Source organism: Sceloporus occidentalis, unplaced genomic scaffold (genome assembly GCF_023333645.1).
Source record: "Sceloporus occidentalis isolate IW3139 unplaced genomic scaffold, rSceOcc1.0.p SCAF_5, whole genome shotgun sequence".
NCBI lineage: Eukaryota > Metazoa > Chordata > Lepidosauria > Squamata > Phrynosomatidae > Sceloporus > Sceloporus occidentalis.
Window position 1 is genome coordinate 42197697 of NW_028316985.1, and position 14752 is coordinate 42212448.

Below are 14752 nucleotides of genomic sequence, written 5' to 3' on the forward strand. Positions count from 1 at the left end.
GACTGAAGTTAACACTTATAAGCATATTTTAACTGGTCCAGTAACATGAACTATGAGCCTAAAGGTAGAAGCATAATGATGCAGGCAAAAAATACCAGCTTCACTGGTTTCTTCAATTGTACAATCAATAGCCTATTTATTGTTCTGGTACCTGGACATACTAGGTGGATTCCTCCCACCCTCCCAGAGGTTGAAATTAAATGTTTATGACAGTAACTTTGTTTATGCTACTAAAACAGTTCAGTATTGGCCTGTTACAGCACGACTTGAAGCTTGGTAACCTCAAAGGGTACTCCCTCATAATGTTTGAAAAGCATTTAAATGAACATGCAATCCCTTTTGTTGTAAATAGGAAATGTAACTTTGAAGTAGTTATTTATGTAACTAAATTAGAAAGCATTTGTATTAATTACAAAAAATACTTTTATATGTTTTCTATTAAAGTTAATGAGAAGTAGATTATGTGATTTTGAAGTCTTTGTTGAAAGCAGCATGCATATGCATCATCAGAAACACTTATTCAACTTTTGAGGCAGTAGGGCTCTATAAGAGTGAATTTGAAGATTATGGAAATTAATGCATTACTCTTATAGCGCTGCTATTCCACTTTAACTGCTCTGGCTGCCTTCTGTGGCATTCTGGGATTTGCAGTTTAGGGAGGGGCATTAGAATTCTCAGCCAGAGAATTCTGGCTTCAGCCTCACTGAACTACAAACCCCAGAATGCTACAGGAAGAAGCTAGAGCAGCAAAGGTGGAATAGCAGCACTACAAGAGTGTATGCAGTAATTTCCTAGGTGTACCACCCTTATTCTTTGTGGGATGGCACCTAACACTTGCTGTCACAGGAAAACCAATTCCTACAGGGTTTTTTGGGCCAGCATAGCAGTTTTCACTGCAAAATCTGCAAGTGCCCCACACAAGTCATCTGAATTTCTGCACGTATACAGGGATGTCCCTGTAGTTGGTATCACCGGGGGTGGGGGGGCACAATGCAGCCTCTGGACAGCTGTTTGGGTTTGGCACAATGCTCAGGAGCAGCCACACCAGACCGCAAATGAAAGTCATTGCCCCTACTGCTTGACGGAGCAGTTCTGTGGCCTCCAAAGTGCTGTTTCTGGTGTTGTGCAGCCACTAGACAAGCAATAAAGGGTCACGGTGCCTTCTCTAACCCAGCAGCCATGAGAGACCCACTGGATATACACTCCCCTAGCGATGCCACTCTGTGCATATCCTTTAAAGTCGCATGTTAACTTATGTGGACTCCATGAATTTCACGGTGTTTTCTTAAGAAATGTTCCAAGGTAGTTTGCCGTTGTCTTCCTCTGAAATATAGCTATAGCACCTGATATCCCTTGGCAGTCCCACTGACAGGATAAGGTGCCTTGGGGATGTTGAGGCAATTCGTGAAGGATTTCTACAGCCCTCAAATGTGGATAGTTTTCCTTGGGTGATAATGGGCACCAGCATCCTCTGCTCCACCCTATGGAATACCATTCAGGGTATTTTAAAAGGAAAACTAAAAATCTACATGCCAAATTCCTACTATTAAAGCTAAGGAGGGGGATGATTTTGTTCTGTATACCTTAGAATTCTGTTAAGTGATTCTAGGATAGTCGGGTTGATACCAGAGAATTGCATCCACTCTCTTTAAAGGAACAATCTGAAATGTCAGACAGAAAACACTGAAATAAGCTTTGATATTTCCCCTTTTCTAATAAAGACTTATAATTTAATACTTATTTGTATGGAACAGAGTAATATTTTAGTCAGTGCTATTCTATTTTGCAAGTTCCAGTAGTACAAATGTAACAATACTCATCTTATGCAACTATATGTGCAATATGCCACATGATCTCAACAAGTTCCAAGATGGAATGAGAATTATGCTATGATCAAATCCTAGAGAATGAAATTTTCATCTAATGTGAGAACTCAGTAAAGGTCAGAAATTGATTGCAAGATTTCACAAAAAGTAAGTTATAGCTAAGCATTGCTATTGCACTTTCCCTTATCTTGCTTGCTTGCTTGGTTCTCTTTCTAAATTTGCTTTTTAACAATGGCCTAAATTCAGTTAGTCCTAACTACAACAGACCCACTTAAATCAGTGGAATTTATATACATTAACTGTTCACTTACAGTACCAACTGATTTAACCTGTTGAAAGTAAATTAGATTGGAGCCAGAAAAAGCACAATTTTGTACTATGTTTATTCTTAGCTTTATCTAGTCTAGAGGCAAGCCTTTGAAGCTTAAGTTATATGCATGATCTATATTACTTAGAAGTAATATTAACCTATAAGCAGAACAGATAAAATGACACAATCACTTGCTTAAAAAATTATTCAATAAGCTAGCAAACTAAAATCACATTAATACAAAGCAGTTTGAGGTAAATACTTAGTCTTCATTATTTCTCTTTTTCTGCATTGACGAAGTCTTACCCATAATAAACCATCTTATTCAACATAGAGACTCCTATAGAAAAATCTCCAAAAGGCTGAAAACTATTAAGTCACCAAGCCAAACATAGTAATTCTCATATGGTTTATTTTGACCAATAGTGACAACACTGCAGTCTTCTACATTGCCATGTGTAAAAAGTTTCATGATGTTTTGCTATCAACCTCTCAAGTCCATGATTCATCTATTCAGTAAGACCAAGTTTTTTCTTCAAAGATTCTGGCATCTCAGGTGGAGGTGGGCGGGGAAGCCTGAAATACACTTTCACGGAGTCATAGATGAACCACTGTAGCGCTGTCAGGGTGCCAATCATAATAATACGTGCAAATAGCCCCTTCCATACTCCTGTTGGAACATACACCATTGTTAGTAATTAGATACAATCATGAATTTTTATAGTTGGAACATCTGTTTGAATCCTCACCTTTTAATCCCAGCCTCTTCAGCACTTGCAGAGCTGAGCTGCCCTTTTCTTTGTTCAGCACAGATACCACGGAATCAGCAGGATGTGAGACAATGGCACAGAAGACACCAGCTGAAAACATGTTACCAAAATTAGTTTTAAGTTCATTATATAGACCTATATATCATTGAGTTTGATTTCTAATAACCAACTAGACTGCAACTGTTACAAGGAGACACAACCATGTCTGTTATTCATTCTTAGCATTACAGAACATTTTTTCAATTGCATTTGAGGATATGAGCATGGATTCTCCAAGACGTAGCAGGATCTGTCACAGATGCAGTGCTACTCTGCCAGGTGCAAATGGACAAAAATCCTCTTTTTTAAAAATAGCGCTTTTAACCATGTGACCCTCCAGATGATGAAGGCAATTTTCACCATCTCTCTCACCACTGATGATTTTAAAAAACAATCATTAATTCAACAGTCACTCCTATGAATGCTACATCACAACTATTTAAGTATCAGAGACGTGAGGCAGAAGTTTCCAATCCTGCATTTTACTTTGGAAAAATTTTCACACTATGTGTGTCTCTATATACATGAACACACTATATAGAATACTACATTTGGATTTCAGCAAAACACTGAATAACTGAGATGAGCTATACCAGGTTTAGCTCTCTTTACATATATGTCCTTTGAAAAAGTTATTTCATGTTTAGACATTTTTAGTTATAATGTATAGGAAGTAAATGCAATTCTCTACATTATAAACATTCTAAAATAATTACCAAATAAAGTTTTGAATGTGTTTGAATATAATATTTTACACCAAATGTGCTAAAACAGGTAACATTATTTAATAAAGAAATTTTCTGCTAAAACAGGTAACATTATTTAACAGAGAAATTTTCTGCCCTACTTTTTTCAGAAAGACCACAACATGGAGATATACTATTGCTATGACATCTGTAGAAATTAGATGTTTCCTTACCAATATAACCTGCTATAAATGTAACAACCAGCTGTTCTCCTTTTGAACATTCACTCCTTGGTTTGGGAACAACGTATTTGTACAGAGCTTCCACAGTTCGTTCAAAGCAGGCAAATTTCATCATTGTATATGGAATCTGCCTCATCCATAATGGAACAACGCCTTTGTAGAAACTTAAAAGCAAGCAAACAAAAAAGGAAATTTAAGTGTTTCTTCACTGAAGTTACTCTGGAAGACATGAATTAGGTCACATAAAGGGATGGATTATAATTTCAGAAAACATATTTTTCATGCAGAAGATCCCCATCTAAAATCACAATTTTTAGCATCACAGAACAGTCCACACCCCACCACTTAACCAGAATTCTGCTATTGTGGGCTGGTAAATGCATATAGTCCAAGCAGGGTCAGGAGCAGCTCAAGATATTTGCCGCAACCCTCTGCTTGTGCCCAGTTCTGATGTAGACAATACTTAACATGACCTATCATAGTTTGATACAAAATAGGCATATTCTTACAGTTCTAAATAGCTAAGTATACATAATTTATGCACACTCTAGAGAAGCTATTGTCAACAAAAGTTGCTTTAAAATACCATAATCTTATATGTGCCAGATATTCACTTGAGTTATATGGTGATGATTTTTCTGATATTGGAAAATTAAAAATCTTATCAACCTTCAAATGAAGTTAGACATGGCAAAAAATTGTTTAAAGGCAATCATCTCTTTGGAGCTTAATCTTAGAACTTATAAACATGTCCACACTCCAGTTAAATCCTGATAGTTGAGAATGACATGTGTTCAAGTCATTTCTATCAGAACACGAGACTAGAGTGAAGGTATATTGTTCTCACATGCCAATGACTCAAGCATCTTTGACTGTACAACCATGAAGTTGCTGATGCCTCTTAGCTGGAACTACTTAAAAGAATAAGCAGAACTCAGCAGAAGAGACATCAAACAAAGATGGATCTAAGGGAGCATGTTGGCCCACATATCTTTAAGAATGCTGTACACCTAATACTTTCTATATGATTTGATCTTATTTAGAACTGTGCCAGTATCTTGAGACAGAATGTCCATTATCAAATATTAGTTTGCACATAACGGCCCATTTTAAGCACTTGTAAAAAGGCTTTCCAAATTCTGTTTAATTGCTGCCAATACTTACGCCCAAACACCTTCTTCTGCAAACATTTTTGGAGCTGCTTGCCGTAGTGTGTTAGCATACCCAGGCTGCGTTTGAATGCGAACCTTAGCAGCTTCCATTGGAGCCAGAGCAATGTCAGCAAAGAACTCAGCACTGGCAGATGCAGCCAAGTACAATGATGTACGCCACAAATAAGAATTTTCCTGAAATATAATGCAAACAATTAAAAAAAATGATTGTAATTTTTTTATTGCACAAACCCCCAAAAAAGGAAGTTAATGAAATTCTAAGTAGTGCAGGGAGGAAAAGGCCTACCTCTCCCAGTAAGTTTCCATATAGGATTTTGAAGACTTCATAGAAACCAAATTTGCAGAGTCCTTGCATGGAATATCCAATAAAGGTTGGGGCCCATCCCTTAGCCAAGCCACGGACACCATCTTCTTTGACAGTAACTGAAAATCCATTGAAGATGCTCTTGTATTTTTGTGGATCCACCTAAACAAATTTTGGAACATCTGTTAAGAGATGCTTTTTAAAGGTTTCTTACAATCACAGCCATCACCAGTTCAGTTAAAACATGTACACACTGTTCAGTGCATGTATGTGTTAAAAGCCCTGTTCAGATTTTAAAATCATACCAACTGGACAATAAATACCAGGATGAAGGGAAAGACAGGTAGTAAGTACAGTATATTAACAAAGCAGTACTGGGAAAATGAAGTTAGTTGACTTCAGGAAAGACTTCCTTGAGGCAGATCTTGGAAGGACACAAAAAAAGTTGTGACAAGCAGAAAAGGAGAGGTTATAAACAGGAATGCAACTATGATTCTCAAGTTTTGAAGCCACTGAAATATATGAAAATTATCAAAACTAAACTGGAAGTAATTGGATACTAACACACAAGATTCAAATAGTATGTTAACCCAAGTAGTAGGCCAAAGTTTTAATAAAACATACATTCAAGGGTACATTCCACTGAACCCCAATCTATGTATGTCAGTGCAGACTTGAAAGAGCTATTTATACAATGGACAAAAGCTTTAACTGTTCAGTGCCTAAATTTTTTTGATATCCCTTATACTAGAGAGTGTTAATATTAGTACTTTGTATTAGTAAAGTATAAATAATTTATATTTTGTCGTATGTAGTGCTTGTTAACACACTGGATGTCAGGCTTTCAGTTTTTAATAAAAATAAAAGTGAAAGGAGAGAAGAAGATGTCAGAATGGAAGCATTCATATTTTAACTCCACCAACATCAGCCACATGAAGGGGGGAAATGTCATTCACCATAAATCAGAAAAGTTATGTTTCAATGCTATGACAACAGCTTAAATGTATTAACAACTATCTTTTGTTTATCTATCTATCTATGTAGTAGAATAAGAAAAAATGGTGCTTAATAATCCTAAAAACTCTAGAACAAACTGGGAATAAGCTAGCATTGTTTAACTTAAGACTTCATAAAGACTTCTCTGGTCCTACCTTCCTACCTCATGTCGCCCTCTACTGACTTGCTCCATTTTACATTCTGGACTCTGATTGGGCAGGATTACATTTTCTGTAACATGTACTGGATCAAACACAGGTCAAGATCCTTTCCTCAACACCTTTAGCTGCTTCAGAAAAACAACAATTGAATCAACTTTCTTGTAAGAGTTCAAGCAGCTGGTTTTATCTATATTTTTAATAGACTAATGTATTTAACTACACCAGAGTCTTATTATGTCATCATACCACTGGAAATACAGAAGCTAGAGTTGTATATGGAAAGCTACTATGAAAGTATCTTGTATTTTTCCACTTCATGGTTTCTTGAGATTAAGAGACATATTGTAATTATTATAAACATAACTATCAAACATATTACGTTTTGCATGTGGATATTCACTTGTCCATCTTATGCATACCTGTTTGAGATTAATTACCATCAAAATCAACTGTTACCATCAAACGTAATTTATTTCTAAGTAAATATGTAAATAATCATTGTTTCAGCTGACTACTTTAATGAGTCTACAACACAGCTGCATTGAGCCCCTACACTACTTTTAAATTTGTTAAAACTTCCATTTACCCTAATATTTTTCCAACTACTTAGCAGGAATGTTTCACACATCTGGAGTGTCTATTCTTAATAGACTCTGTACTACATACCTTGTAAAACTTCAGAATATTCAATAATCCAAGCTACTTATCTTAAATCTCTCTGAAGTTTTATCACAAACTTATTGTCCTGGATAACTAAGAGACAGAGTTTCCAAATACTTCTGTACATTCTGAGAGTAAAAATCAGATATTGCTATATTACTGAACACTACTTACATGTGACTTCTAAATTTAAATCTATGGGAAGCCTATTGTAAAAATTGTTGCTTAAGAAACTGTACTTGCAAACTAGAAGTGGTCTCTAATATAGCTCATTATTCAGCCAACTGAGTGGGTGAGAAGCTAATTGATCACTATATAATGGGTGAGCTCAAAACCTGGTATGTGTTGTAGAGCCAGAGGCACAACTGTCCCGATATATATTTACACTCTGCTAAAAAGATTACAGTGGGCCCCCCATATTGGCTGGGGTCCAGTTCTGGGCCCTTCCAAGGATGCTAAAAATGAGGGTGATAACACCCCATATTATTCAATGGTGGTGATGTAAATGCACACGCTTGTACATGTGAATGATCATATCACCGCCACTGAATAATATGGAGTATGATGGTCCACAGGTGGTCAAATTTGTGGATTGGGCCCACAGTATATTTAATTTAGATCAACATATTTCAAGTATTCTACAGTAGAGTTACATATTCTCTGGGAAACAATAATCTAATTGTCCAGCATTATTGCATAGTATTCTTATGGTTTCTTTTGTATCTTATCACTGGACTTGGATTAACTGTGTTACTAGGATTCAAGATTTCATTCAAAGACATAGAAAATAAAGTTTCCATTGCTTGGCAACATACAGACCTGAATGCGGCACTTTACTAAATCCAAAGGTACGACAGCTGTGTGTGTCAAACCACAACTTAGGATCCCACCAAAGCCACAGAGAGCATAAAACTTGAGTGAGCCATATTCACAACTGTATTCTTCTGTAGTAAAGAAAAGGCACACCATGCTGTTAAGTAAACCACATGCAGCTATAATAAAATTATTTGGATGACATCCAAAATTTCCATTATTTTTGTTAGAAATATTTCACACTTTTTCATGCTATGTAACTTGTAACATCTGACATGCAATCAAACCTGAATTCGGCATTTAACGAGATCTAAGGGAACCAATGCCGTGTGTGTGGTACCACAGCTAATGATCCCACCAAAGCCACAAAGGATGAAGAATCTCCCAGAACCATATGCACAACTATAGTCTTCTGCTTAAAAGAGAAATAAATACAAGTTGGCAAAATACGTAAGTGTGATTTCAATTTTCACTAAATTAGTCTAAATTCCTAATCCAAATTTGTACCCCAATATTTTTTAATTTATGAAGTGACTGTAGGTCAAATCAATGACCATCATTTTAAAACTGTTTATTAACAGTTAACCATTTAACTTTTTAACAGTTTATATGTTGATTTTGTGAGAGTAATTAAATGGACCTCATTTATCCCTCATAACTAAATAGAAGTGAGAATACCATATTGTTTTAACACCACAATTTTAAACAATGTACAGTCAGCTCTTTGTATCTATGGGGATCTGTTCCGGAACCCTCTCTTCATGGATAGCAAAATCAGCAGGACCTGAAGTCCCATTGTTCCCAATGGTGCACAATGTGCACACAACCATATTGGTGCGGCCGTGTGCATGCACTGCCATTAGGAGCAACGTTCGCGGATGCTCCAATCCACAAATGGTATGGGGAGGGCCAACTGTGCTCTATGTATTATGGTAGTCATGGCTGTAAGGTAATTTTTCTGGTATTCCTAAGTAGGCCCAGCTGTTATTATAAATGACAACCAGTATTTCACACAAGGCAGTATTTTCCTCAATAAATACCCTACAGAAGAACTAAAGTGACCTTAGAAATACCCAAGTAGGCCAAAGCGAGGCCATACATGTAGGGCAGAAACCAAAACTTTTCTGTAAAATTTGTTAAACTGAGCATTTCATACTAAATGAAAAGCTCAGTTTAACAAATTTTAAAGAAAAGTTTTGGTTTCTGCCCTACATGTATGGCCTCACTTTGGCCTACTTGGGTATTCCAGATTCCAGCCTAAGGGAAACTCTCAAATAGGGAAATAATTTTGTTTGGGACCTTCAAGATGTTATGGATAACTCTCACAATGTACACTGCCAGCAGGAGTTGCAATCCAGTATATCTGGAAAGCACCACACTGAGGGAGGCTATTGCAGACACGCTAATAAAAATGTAATAGGTTCCCATGATCCCAAGTGATCAATTCATTATCTTTATGATTGTAAGAATGGACACAGACAGTTTAATTAAGTAGTACTTATCTTAGTAAGTGTAAGCTTCATCTTAAATTCAAAATTGTACCTCCAAAGACTCATGCATAGAGATCAGCAACTCTTGTAATTAAATTTGTAGTTAACAATGGCCTATATCTAATCCCAACTAGAGTATATCCACTGAATAAATGGATAGGTGCTGATTTATCATTTATTTATTTATTTATTTATTTATTTATTTATGTGCTCCCTTTGCACGCCACCTTTCTCCCATAAAGGACCCAAAGCAGATCAATTTAGCAATTGATCTAATCGGTCTACTCTAGCTGGGACGAGCAACTAGACTTAAAGCAGGGGTGGACATCTGCAGAGAAGGCAGGGCTATTTCCCCTTGCAGACCACATGATCACTCCTAGTTTCATGAACTGGTTCATTTCCACCTTGGGGGAGGTAGTGGGATGATTTAAAGTACCATTTTTGTGTGCATGTTCCAGCTGTTTTTAGCTGGAAAAAGGTAGAAATGGGGGCCCAGGGGCTGCATATAGGCTGCACTTCCCCCACCACTGATTTAAAATAATGCATTTTTGAAAATAACAAGCTTCTAAAATGTATTTTTATATTCAAACAATTAAGCTGAAAGGTGAATGCACATGATATATTCAACGCACATACAAAATTATTTTCACTCTTCAGATCAAGGTTAAGTTAGTTCCACATAAATGTAATAGGTCCCCTCCCATACCAATAGTTATGTTACCTATAGATAGGTATCAGAGATACTCCCAACTATCAAAACCAGAAACTACTTAGCATTATGAATGTACAAAAATCACTGTGGGGGGTACACTTCTTACCATACTATAATACATAATATTCTCTCTTCCCAACCCCTATCCTCTAAAATTTGCTCCAGAGGTTTCCTCCCGTACTCTCAAACAGATTTATAGGAGAGGAGATACACAACGCCTGACAGGTGAGGGACAAACTTTTCCACTAACTGATGTTATTCCATTGACCAGATACAGCTGGATAAAGACTCACTGCACAATGTAATGATTTTATTTAGAAATAACTAATTCCAGTGAGAGGAAGCCTGCAGGTACTACATTATGCAACAGAGCCAGACAAAAAACAAAACACCAGCATTATGCTTTGTGACTTTTAAGAAAAACTTGAATAAAATAAAGCATATTGGCTAGCTGTGATAACTATTTCCAAACAAGTTACTGATTTTGGAAATTTTTGCTATGACCTTTGTGCACATATTTGGAGTCTATATATAAATATATATGTACTCAAAAATCAATTTAGTTTAATACTTCATGTATCTGGCAAAACAGACTCTAGTAGCCATTTCAAGAACTACATCTGATCTCTTCAATGTTGCCACAAGACTATTCAGTTTCAGTCGCAAATTCTACTGCCCTTTGGAATTTAAAGGACACTGGCCACATTGTAATGAAAATAGTAAGAAAGAGCTGACCAAAAAACAGAGAGAGAGAGATCCTTATGGAAATTAAATATGCTTCCATAAGACAAAGTCAGACTTATCTTTGATTTCTCTCAATGCTTTAACAATGCAAAAGGCATGATTTATTACAAAACCTTACCACAAACACAAGTGTGGGAATTATATTAATTATATCAATTTAGGGAGCAGCAATCCATAGTCTTAGTCTCAAGGTTTGCTTTTAGGAACTGGAATTTGTTTTTAAATATTTTCAAGTTGTGGGTGGGTGAATCTGTGGATAAAGAATCGATGGATATGGGGAGCCGACACCATAAAACTTTTAGCACAAACACAAGTCTGGTGATTATATCAACTCAGAGTCCCAGGTCCAGAACATACTGCAGAAATAATCTGGTCTGGGACCACTTTAACTGCCCTCGCTCAGAGCTAGGGAATCCTGGGAATTTTAGTTTATTGTGGCACCGAAACTCTCTGACAGAGAAGGCTAAATGTACCACAAACTACAAATCTCAAAATTCCCTCACATTCAGCCCGGACAGTTAAAGCAATCTCAAACTGGATTATTTCTGCAATGTGTTTTGGAGACCAGACTCTGTGACCTTGTGCTTATCAAAATAAGTCACACCCATAAAGGAGGGAGCAGCTTGCTAACTATGAAGCCAAGCCCTTGCCTACCTGCAAGTGGACTCTTTCAGGTGCAACATTCTTTGGTTACTTTGGGAATAACTGAAGTAACTGAGTAAGAATTGTATCATGCAGGGTGACTTTTCACTAGGAAACAAGATGTTCCTGGCCTGGTTGAAACCCAAGGCCAGGCTGAGGCCTTCCTGTCCCAAGGTCATGACACAACCTGCCTCCTGGGCTAATCAGGCAAGGAAGGGAGCATTGGTGGGGGAAACACCATTGGATGCTAGAAGATAAGAGGTATACTCCAGTGCTCTTGTGAGACATAAATGTGTACGAAGCCATGTAGTTATAAGAAAGGCTTTTTTGTTTGCTCAGCTGATGTGTTTCGGGTGTAAACTCTTCTTCAGTCCAGAAATAATCCAGTTTGAGACTGCCCTAACAGCCCTGGCCCAGTGCTAGGGAATCCTGGGAACTGCAGTTTATTGTGCCACCAGACCCCTCTGATAGAGAAGGCTAAATGTCTCACAAAACTACAATTCCCAGAAATCCTTAACATGGAGCTGTTAAAGAGGTCTGAAGATGGATTATTTCTGCAGTGTGTATATTGGACCTTCACCAGCTGATTCTTCTGTTTCTTTCTGGCATAGTAGCCAAAATTCCTAGCATTAAGTCACAGATGCCAGAAAGAAAGAAAGAAAGAGAAGAATTAGGTGGTGTGAAAGGGTTTACACCCCAAATGTGTCAAATAATAATAATAATAAAAGGCCTTTCTTATTGCTACATGGTTCCATACACATTTACACTGGCCCCTTTGTATTTGTGGCCTTGACTCTTGTGGATCTGATTATTCACGGACCTGATTAATATATTCTCTCTAGGATACATATCCTGCCTGGGAGGGAGTGAAAAGAGAGGCTCTACGCCATTGGGCCTATCCTTAAGAAGCAGAGCCCTCCCTCCGGTCCATCTGCCTTGGTCCAGGCCTCAGAGGGAGAGAAGAATGCTGGACCTGATCCCCTCCCCACCACCATTCCCTTCTCCTTTTGTGTCGTGTCTTTTAGATTGTAAGCCTGAGGGCAGGGAACTGTCTGATTAAAAACAATAATTGCAAGCCTCCCTGAGAGCCATTAGGGCTGAAGGGCGGGATATAAATACCTAAATACAATAAAACAATAACTAGGAATCTCTAGGTCCTCCGGTGCAACTCTGTGGCCAAGCTTAACTAAAGGTCCCAGTGAAAGACAAAGAGGTTCCTAGAGAGACTGCTCTACTAGGCCTCTGTAGCTCCTCCAGCGCTGTTCTATAGACAGTCTCTGTCAGACATTGACCATAGAGTTGCCCTGGAGGACCTGGAGGTTCCTAGAGGGGCGTCCTTCTCTCAGGGGTCATTTGCGGGTTTTCCACATCCACGGGGCCTTGTGCCCCAATCCCTGGCGAATGCGGAGGGACAAGTGTAATTCCCCTCAAGGGCACCGGAGTCTGTCCCTGACCTTCTCACTAACCAGGCGAAGGTCAAGCTCGACTCCGCCTGGCCTCCTTCTGTAGGCCCTAAAAGGACTCCCAGCTCGTCGGGGGCCATGAGCTCACACTTTGTAAGCGGCTGAGGGAGGGCTTCAGTATAGGAACGGGCTCCATTGCTTTTGCTCAGGGTCAGGTCAATGAAAGGATTAAGCCTGGGGCAGCCTGGGTGACCTTCCTCGTCCTCCAAGCGGGGCCTAGCCACCGACCCCGCCTGAGTCGGAGTGTCTGGGGTCTCTTCCTCCTCCCTTGATACTCACCCTCCGCGGAAGCCGCTGCCAGGCTCCTCCGGGTGCAAGAAACCTCCGCAGGCTCCGCCGGGCGCTGCTTCCTCAGGCTGAGGCCTTCCCCTTGCTGCTGCTGCAGCTGCAGGTGAGGCGCGTGGAATGGGTTCAGACGCACCAGCGGCGCCACGGAAGAGAACATGGCGGCGGCGGCGGCGGCGGCGGAGGGAAGCTTGGGCTGCAGGACTCGCCTTTCCCTAAAATGGCGGAACAGGCCTCTCCGCTCCTCCGCAGGCGCCTCCCTGCTCTCAAAGGCCGGGTTTCACCCTTCCTCAATGACTTTGTCCTTCTCTGACGCAAAGGGGCGGGGCGAACGGCCGCAAAGGCGCGCCCTGATTGGGCGGCGAGGGGGGCCACGCGCTCGGCGTCGCTTTGACTGACGTCCCTCCCCAGCCAATCACGTCCTCCCGTTTCAAAGTGACGGTTGACGCAATCATCGCCTCAATCTGAGGGCGAAAGGCTACTACTAGGCCTCGCCTCAGGTTTTAGACCTTGGCTAGAGAGAGAGAGAGAGGACAAGGTGGCTTCGCCTTGGCCTGGCTGAGGCTGGCACAGGCCGGGTTAAACTCCAAAGGGCGGCCAATCTAGATTTAAATAAAAGGAGACACTAAGGCTGCATCCACACTGCAGAAATAACCCGTTTTGGCAGCGCTTTGACTCTTTGTCTGGCTCTTTGCTATGGAATTCTCGGAGTTGGAGTTTGTGGGCCCAGAGCGGAGCAGAGCTCCGCTCTGGGCCCACAACAAACTCCAACTCCCAGAATTCCATAGCCTTTGAGCCAGAAAAAGAGTCAAAGCGCTGCCAAAACGGGTTATTTCTCCAGAGACCCCCCCAAGGACCGTCCAAGCCCCTTCTGCCATGCAGGAACTCACAATCAAAGCACACAGACACACACATCCCAACAAATGGCCATCCAGCCTCTGTTTAAACACCTCCAAAGAAGGAGATTCCACCAAAATCTTTGAGAGATATTGTTCCACTGTCGAACAGCCCTTACTGTCAGGGAGTTCTTCCTAATGTTGAAGCGCAATCTCTTTTCCTGTAGCTTGCATCCATTGTTCGGTGTCCTGTTCTCTGGAGCAGCAGAAAACAAGCTTGCTCCCTCCTCAATATGACATCCCTTCAAGTATTTAAACAGCATTATCATATCACCTTTTAACCATCTCTTTTCCAAGCTAAACATCCCCAGCTCCCTAAGTCTTTCCTCATAAGGCATGGTTTCCAGGCCCTTCACCATTTTGGTTGCCATCCTTTGAACATTCTCCAATTTGTCAACATCATTTTTGAATTGTGACGCCTGGACACAGTATTCCAAGTGATTCCTGACCAAAGCAGAACAGAGTGGCACTGTTACTTCCCTTGATCTAGACAATACAGCCTAGAATCATATTGGCCTTTTAGCTGCCGCATCACACTGTT

At 39.8% G+C, this 14752-nt stretch overlaps 1 protein-coding gene and 1 non-coding gene across 3 annotated transcripts; both read right to left on the reverse strand.

The window, feature by feature from the left end:
• Window positions 1-2528: 2528 nt before the first annotated feature.
• On the reverse strand, window positions 2529-13602 carry LOC149312070 (solute carrier family 25 member 3-like). 2 transcript variants are annotated; one of them, XM_089523900.1, is made up of 7 exons: window positions 13310-13602; window positions 7986-8110; window positions 5332-5511; window positions 5038-5219; window positions 3865-4037; window positions 2886-2996; window positions 2529-2806 (listed from the first exon to the last, which is right to left on the reverse strand). In XM_089523900.1, the coding sequence occupies exons 1-7, from the start codon at window positions 13473-13475 to the stop codon at window positions 2646-2648; spliced, it is 1098 nt and encodes a 365-aa protein (XP_089380026.1). In that variant the 5' UTR covers window positions 13476-13602; the 3' UTR covers window positions 2529-2645. The 2 variants fall into 2 exon arrangements, with proteins under 2 accessions (XP_089380026.1, XP_089380027.1); XM_089523901.1 differs by lacking the exon at window positions 7986-8110 and adding an exon at window positions 8267-8391.
• On the reverse strand, window positions 4621-4853 carry LOC149312071 (small nucleolar RNA SNORA53). Its single transcript, XR_016281556.1, has one exon. It is a non-coding gene; the product is annotated as a small nucleolar RNA SNORA53 (small nucleolar RNA).
• Window positions 13603-14752: the final 1150 nt, after the last annotated feature.

What these genes read in the sequence shown, in the direction of transcription:
- LOC149312070 (XM_089523900.1), bottom strand. Translation starts at nt 13,475, where the DNA reads ATGTTCTCTTCCGTGGCGCCGCTGGTGCGTCTGAACCCATTCCACGCG. An exon ending in GGCAGCGGCTTCCGCGGAGG is followed by an intron (nt 8,111 to 13,309) that starts GTGAGTATCAAG and finishes TCTTTACTACAG; the next exon opens with AAGAATACAGTTGTGAATAT. An exon ending in GCAGAAGAAGGTGTTTGGGC is followed by an intron (nt 4,038 to 5,037) that starts GTAAGTATTGGC and finishes CTTGCTTTTAAG; the next exon opens with TTTCTACAAAGGCGTTGTTC.